An 8221-nucleotide genomic window follows, 5' to 3' on the forward strand; every position below is an offset into this window, starting at 1 on the left:
CGAAAAGGGGAGGGGGTGGGAGGCCTGGCTGCACTAGTACCCTTCGCAGAAATCGGTTGAAGCAAGGGAGGATGCGGATCGCTATCGCCACATAAGAGAAAAGCAAATCAAGAGGTCCGAACACTTTGTGAGATGAGGGTTCAAATGACAATGCATGGCTTTTTCCTAGTTGACATGCCTCACACACATTGGTATGCTTTCTATGAGAAACAAGAAAATTAAATTTATTAAGCACATGCTGTACTACTTTAAAAGATGGATGTCCCATGCGTTTTTGTGCCATGCTTCAATTGTCACTTTCTCTTCCATGAAAGTGGCAGCCTTACAAAGATTTCCAAAGGTTCCAGCATTATTGATGTTGATATCTATGTGATAGAGTCCTCCTCTATTTCTACCCACCAAAAGAACTCTCTCCGTTTTGCAATCCTTAACATAACAACAATTAACATGAAATTCAAAAAAGACATTATTATCTTGAGAGAATTTCTGCACAAATAATAGATTACGAGAAATAGAGGGAACATGCAATATGTTCTTCATAATAAATGGAGAATCTAAACCTTGAAAAATAGAGTTATCGATATTCTTAATTTGAAGGCCGACTCCATTTCCAATCCGAACTTGTTCTGAACCTTGGTATTCTGACTGCACGGACAGATTGTTGAAGTATGTCATTACGTGGTGCGTGGCCCCAGAGTTTGCATACCACCCTCCATCTTCAAGTTATGGGGATGATTCAATGTGATACGCTTCGGGTGAAGATGAGTCTCTATGAAACCAATATGCTTTGCATTGTAAGGCTCCATGGCCTTACCTTCGACGAGCCTGACAGGTGGTTCAACATCGAGCAACAATGTGGCCTTGATTGCCACAAGCATGACATGTGATGGATCGTTGTGATTCACTTATATTGTTAGAGCGGTTGAAGTTTCTATCTCTCTGGTTTGATGACCTAGACTGATTTTCTTTATTACTCTAATTTCCAATGCCAAAAACTGGGCATGTTTTTGAACCAGATTTACTAATGGTTCTTCTGTTATGGCAACATTGTCTATGTCAGCTTCATGTATGAGGAGCATACTTAAAAGGTCCTTAAGCTTAACAGGATCTACTTGAGTGTTCAAGGACGTCTTGAAAGCTCCATACTCATTCATTGGCAACCCCATTTAGGATGTACATGACTAAATCTTCTTCATCGATTGGTTTTGAGGCCATAGATAGTCTATGAAAGTAGGTTGTTATGGTGTCACTCTCTTTCCTCAGATTTTGGAACTGAGATTTCAATTGTTGAATTCTAACATACGTTCTCTTAAGGGTTCAGGGTTCTCCAAACGCTGTAAGATGTATTTAAGCCAACTATTTTGTTATAGACAGTGTCTGTTAAGGAGGACAAGATCCAACTTAGCAGAAGTTGATCCATCCTCTGCCATTCGTTAAAGGTAGGATTTTTTGTAGCTTCCTTCCCTGGTTCAGCTGTGAGGAACTCATTGGGACAAGGATTCGACCTATCAATGTACCCCATCATATTGTAGCTTTTAAGTAATGGGATAAGTTGAGATTCTCATAACAGAAAATTATCAGCAGATAACTTTATTGATAAGAAGTACTGTAAGCTTGTAGGGGCTGGTAGAACAGAAAAAAGCAAATTAAGACTTCTAACAAAATTTTTGCTTGAGTTGGGTATCATGTCGTTGATGTCGCAGGTACTTCTCTCTTCGGCTATTCGTGACAGACTGTAACTGGTAGAGAGAGCATAGACAAGACGATTGCTCTGATACCATGCAAAAGAAAAGAACAAGGTAGAAGACATCGAATGTAATGTGGTTCATCTCTTTGAGTCTACGTCCATGACAGAAAGAAAGTTTTCTCTCTATCTTAGTTCTGCGCCTAAGACCAAAGGTTTTTCACCGGCTCAGTATTTTTCTGTTTTGCCAATTCAGAATGTTGAGACCCTTCAGCAGTTAGTTGCTGCCGTCCATGTTTATCTTTATCTGTCTCCTATGCTGCTCCTTCAACACCACCGCGGTTGCTATCAAACAAAACCACCATTCAAGGCCCAAGGCCCAAACACGACCACCCAACTCCCCTTACCCAAACAGCAAATGCACTGCAAAAGTGCAAAACCTCACCACAGCCCCAGAACCAGACCGACCCATGTGAAGATGTGAGGAGAATAGGGCGATACTGGGGTTCAGCAAGCCTGAAACCAGGTATCTGCAGCTGACCTTTTCCAGAAACCAGGTCGTGACTGCAAGACTGGGGTCCCCAACAAAGGCCTCTTGTGCCAGTTTGGCTCTCCAGGCGTGGTGGAGATTGGTGGGTATGGATACGTAGACATGTATCTGGAGAGCACTGGATTGATGTACTCTTGAATCCTTGATGCAAATGGGTTGACCAATTAGCAAAGATCTATCAAACTAAGAGCTACAATCCTAGGCTACCAAACTACAAAAGTAAAGGGTTTAGAAAGAAAGGAATCAACCAAAGTTTAGAATAATCAATCATCAAACCTGATGAAGCAAACCCTTCCAAGAGAGTTATGAATTCTAAGAACACCTTTGTTAGACGGACCCACAGTGAAATGCGGCTTTCGCCCAAAACCAACCCTTCCAATGAAAGTGTTCCCCCAGGGGAGAGGTGCCCCAGCCCACTTTCTTGCATCTTCTTCAGCCTTGTGGGAGAGCAGATCAAGTGATTTGGCATCCTCACCGTCCACAATGTGCACACGGACCATCAGGTCCATGGTCCTTGTGAGATGAAGCAATGGACGGTGAAGATGTCAAATCACTTTCTTAAAGTGATTTGACAGATCACCTGATCTACTCTCCCCTAAGGGCCCATTTTTTTTCAATCCCACGCAAGGGAAGAACCTTTCATTGGTAAGGGCACGAAATTCTAAAAAATCCGACGAAAATTTATGGTCCAATTCAAAAGATGGGCAGTGAACAAGATGAGATTTTATATCTAGGGCAGGATTTTACTTTTATCCCATCAAGTTGTTTATTTTTCTTATCTCTTTGGATATTTCCAAAACGTTAGATGTTTGGGACCTGGTAGTTGGCATGGAGATGCCAACTCAATCTGAATATTCAAAAGGATTCCAAACAGTCTTAAGGAAATGCCAAATCCTGGAATTGGCATTTCATCACCAAATACCAGTTACCAAACATAGCCTTATAACACTTGTTAATGAAACAGAAGAAACATATGACATATATGTAGGAGTTAAAACGAAAGTAGAGTAGAGTAAATTAAACAAAAGCCCAACATATCAAACATTTACAGAAACCGCCCAATCGTACTGTAACTTGGTCTTGAAATCATTCATGGCCATTGTTCAGTCAATCAAAAAAAAGACATTAGATGAGTGTATCCTTGCGGCTTTAACACACATTAGATGAGTATATATTTATAAAAAAAAAGACAAAAAGAAATCGTGTACCATAAGAGGAACATTGTCAAATGTCAATGAATTAAGTAAAAGCAGGCACTGTTGAATACAATAATTGAGGTGTGTGGCTTTTTATAAAATAGCTGATCACTCAGGAGAAGGATATGGTCTCGCACCTTTTACACATGGTAGCCAACGAGAGAAAATGGTATGTTTTTAAGATATAATGACTCAATACATTATTTTCCTTATTGCTTTAAGATTGAGAGCCCACAAATCTTAACGGTCGTTACAGTCAGACACTCTCTTTTACAACCAAGTATTTTTTGTAAAGTGCTCACTTATCCATGACTTAGTGAAGTAATTTGATGCAGACACCAACACTCACAACAATCAAATACTCTCCACAGATAAAAACTGAAGAAAGCGCTATCACCTAACAAAGTTTTATCTCCCTCAGAAATTCAACACAATTTTATATTAAACTAGATTGTACCATGCCAACTTTATTTTTTTTTCATTCTTAAGATTCTCCTTGCACTTCTGTTCCTTTTTATTTATTTTTTCCCAAGAGAGAAGCATGGTTTACAGATCATCCTCATGGGTCATGACTCGGGATCAAATCAACGTGCTCTTGAAAAGAAAAAAAAAGTTCTGCAAAGCAAAACCTGCATTTCTTGATTCCTGTTGATTTCTTAATATGCTACAAAAACGTCGCAAAGTATTTTTTTAGTTGTAGTTAACACAAAATAGCTTAAACTGAAGTTCTTAGCAATAAAAGGAAGGAAAGAGCAATGAAGAAGGAAAATCATCATCCAAGTAAAATGGTACAAAGCTAAAATGATATTACAAACAAAAAATAATAAAGGGAAATTTAGAGAAGGCTCTTATCTCAGTGCCACTGAGGTCCAAATAACAGAACAGAAATGCGATATTGATGAACCAGATTGGACAAGATTACAAATTACAAATTACAAATTACAAATCACAGATGATGCTACTTCTGCAATAGAGATGGTAACATAATCCAACTTGCATATGTGACATATTTAACAATAATAAGTTGCAAGTATTGGAAACCTTCAGGTTGACAACCGAGGCACATGCATAATACTGTGTGTGATGCAGAAAGAACGTACAGGAAACATGATAATATGGAAAAGGATACGAAGAAAAATGAAGAGTGAAATATATCAAACTCCATCACACTTACAAGAACCCAAGTATCAGACAACACAAGGGTAGAAGTTGAGACTACATAAGTACATATCAAATTTACCGCCAGACTATGACAACTAAAACTGTCACATCCAGAAAGTGTTGGTGATCAATGAAGAATCACCGACATTACTACTCATATCGTCAAACACTTAAAACTACAAGAGAGAGTTCCTGATTTCTTGAAACAGACATGACTAACAACAAAACGTACATAGGGAAAACATAGGAAAAAAAATGATCTTTGAATAGATTTACCGAACCTCAGCACAGTAGTAGGCCAACCACGAGTTTTGATCATGAGGTAGCAGGGCATGTGTTAATCCCATCTTTACAATCCTTGGTCAGATCATTGAATGTCTCGATCTGCTTTTTACCCCTCAGGAATACTTCAGTATCAACCTCCACCCTCATGTATCCATCAAACTCAATGGGGTTCTTACCGCTGAGTGCCTTCATCTCAGAATACCATTCACTCTGTTCATTCCATAGATCACTGTAATCATCAAGAAAGTGAGTTCTGTACTTGTCCCTTAATGGTTTAAAGAAGGAACTGTCCGGTTCATCAGTGGCAATATACAGGTCCCTACCATCATCGATCTTGTCACGCAGAGAGGAGATGATGGCCTCAGGCATTGTATCCTTTGCCAGATTAGGCCATAGCTCAGTATTTTTCGCTTTCTCCCCCCTAACCACATGAACTGAATCAAAATCCCAGTTCAACCTCGCACTGATTGCTGACACAATTTCCAGCAAGCGCCTTGATTTCCAGACAAGGTGCCATGGCCTCTGAATCACAGACTCTGTCTCTCCTTCACACACCCTGTACCAGTAGTTATCTGGCTCAACTGACCCGAATTTCCTCATGATCAGTGTATCCTTGAAATCTGCAAGCTGCATTGGTGTCACCCTGAAATCCTCCACCAAATGAAGACTCAAACTGTCCTTCTTCTGCAACTTTCCCCACTCTGCCCAGAACTGGCCCTGCTCCAACACTGAAGATGAATCTCTCAAATGCTCAAAATCAAAGTAGAACCGAAAATCCTTCCCCTCCTCATCCTGATGAGAAGTAGTGTACATTGATGACAAACACATTGTCAGATCCATTACAAGTGTCCGATTCAAATACTGAGCTTCACCCAAAGAACACAAGAAACTCCACAGAAAATGATTCATGCTCTTACACCGATCACCACCGCCATTGTAAATCAGGTACTTCCCAGAGCTGAATGTGCTCTCAGACTCTACCACAGGGACAGTATCATTCACAACATCCCCAACGACAGGCAGAGTTGCTTCAACAGGATTTGACTCTGCTACCTTTGGCTCAAATCCCACATCCTTAGCCTGTTTAGCGTGCTTCTTCTTCTTCCTGGCATTCAGACCAGAGTGATATTCCCCAATCCCATCTACAGTATAAGTGCAGTTCGATGTTCGCGATATTGCAAATCTACGATAATCCTTGTAAAATGCAGCTCTCTTGCCTTCTTTAGGTCTGAACCTCCAGGCCATATCGCAGGATGTATCATTTGGTCCCCGGATTGGTTTACCAAACTTATAGAAATGGATATCCTTGAATTGCTCGATCGCCACCCGCATCATCAAGTGAAAGAGTTCTGTATCGGAGCAATCAATTGGTGCTGAATCGCCTTCACAGTTAGTCTCAGGAATTGCAATGTCAGAGGACACCAAGACGTCAGTGATATTGATGAATGTAGCAAAAGCGGTCTGGTTGGTGGGCATGAAGTCTTCTCCAGTCTTGAGAACAGATTCATCTGACTGGAAAGTTGCGTTCGAGGTCGAAGTGAGAAAATTTGTTATCTTTGTTGAAGAGCGGAAGAGGGGATCTTCAGGTTGGTAAGTAGCAGCAATGATGGTGAAGATCAGGACACCAAGAACAAAGAGAGTGAAGCAGAGGTTGCCAATCATAGCTAGGGCATTCTGGCCAAGATTTTCTGGTCTGAAACTCCCAGATCTGGGAAATCCTGAATAACCACTCAATCCCTTCATGCTGCCAAACATAACCTCAAGACTAGGGTTTCACAAAAGATAGAAAAAAAAACTAGGGTTCTACTTCTTGGTTTTTTTAGGGTTTTAGAAAAAACTCAGATTAAGAGCACCCAGATAAACAAAGTCACAAAATGGAAGGAACCAACAACAAGAACAATCAAGACTTGACCAATGGGAGTACAGATTTCCTTTCTAGATCCCCTTAAAGACAAATATCTCAAACTAGAGCCAAAAACAGAACAAGAAAAGACCAACCACGATCAGGAAAACGCAAGAAAACAACGAGCAATCGACGATCCCAGCAAAAGAACTCAACTTCCAATATCTAAACAAGAAAAACCACGAAATTGGTGACCAAGATCATGGTATATTTCATGATTTTACAACGTGGGTACCGATCAAAACCACCAATAATCCCCTAGAAATGCAGAAAAATACTCAAGAAAATGGAACTACAGAGATGCATTCATAGATCTGGAGCTCGTTTCAGAAGAAATTCCACATACCCATCTATTATTACAGTACGGCGGGCAATCTAGAGCTAAAACGAAATCGCGCAGAGGCACCAGAGATCGAAGTCAAGCCGATTTTAGAGATCGATATGCCCCACAAACAGACTACCCTCTTTTTGTGAGGATTTGGAGTGACCTGTGCCGACACCTCGTACGTGCCGTCACATGCACTCACACGTATAGAAATAGAAACTTCTGGATACAGGTTCCGCAACAAGCACCATTAATTGCTTTTATTAATAAGAGTATACATAATTGAATGATTAATTTAATTAGTATTTTTTATGACGAGTAACCCTCATCGAAGCGAAGAAAACCCCGGGTGGGGCTGGCACACTCGCGTGCCAGTGGATTTGATCCTGTGCCTTCGTCTCAGCACCCTCACAACTAAGGGGTGCAGTGGCGGATTCAGGATTTGGGTTAAAGGGGCAAAAAAAAAAAATTTATAATAAAATAAAATAAAATAGTTCAAAATGTGGTTATTTATGTGAAGCCCTAAGCATTAGAGATTGTTTGCATTGATAAGCTGCTAAAAAACTAACCAATGACACCAACCTTGCCTAATATATTTTTACAGATTTAGTCTGTTACATATAGTTAATGATAATCAATAACCACAAATTATTGAAGAACTTGAGAATTTGGTTGTTAACATGTGACTGATATGTTACATAGGTGCGGGTGCAACATGAGAATTTTAGAAAAACATGGGTCCCTGCTAAACTAATTTGGTGTTAAACCGCGTGTTAAATGGGATTTTTGGGCTTTTTTATTTTATTTTTAAATTTTGACAGTAGAGATGTGATATATGTACTTGATTTTAGAGGGATCAGCTCTTTGAAGTGTTTGATTCCAAATATCATTTTTTTCATCGAAAACACATCTTAATAAATCAACCATGCCCAATACATTTATGGAGCAGAAACCGCATAAAAAGCACCAGAGAAGCCCCAAAAACCATTAGCAGGCAGTTTAGCACCAAATTGGTTTAGCATGAACCCATATATATATATATATATATATAATGTCTTTCCAAAAATGGATTGACACCTATAGATCATATTTGCAGCATTGAGAGGGCTTAAAATGT

The 8221-nt window shown here is 39.8% G+C and overlaps 1 protein-coding gene across 1 annotated transcript; it reads right to left on the bottom strand.

Moving 5' to 3' along the window:
• Positions 1-4556: 4556 nt before the first annotated feature.
• Positions 4557-7282, bottom strand: LOC149812690 (uncharacterized). The gene has a single exon (XM_089992218.1). It carries the CDS (start codon positions 6629-6631, stop codon positions 4907-4909), a length of 1725 nt encoding a protein of 574 aa, XP_089848344.1. The 5' UTR covers positions 6632-7282; the 3' UTR covers positions 4557-4906.
• Positions 7283-8221: the final 939 nt, after the last annotated feature.

This window comes from Nuphar pumila, chromosome 16 (genome assembly GCF_984573655.1).
Source record: "Nuphar pumila chromosome 16, dmNupPumi1.hap1.1, whole genome shotgun sequence".
Taxonomy (NCBI): domain Eukaryota; kingdom Viridiplantae; phylum Streptophyta; class Magnoliopsida; order Nymphaeales; family Nymphaeaceae; genus Nuphar; species Nuphar pumila.

Excerpts from the sequence above, each read along its gene's own strand:
- LOC149812690 (XM_089992218.1), bottom strand. The coding sequence starts at position 6,631 with ATGTTTGGCAGCATGAAGGGATTGAGTGGTTATTCAGGATTTCCCAGA.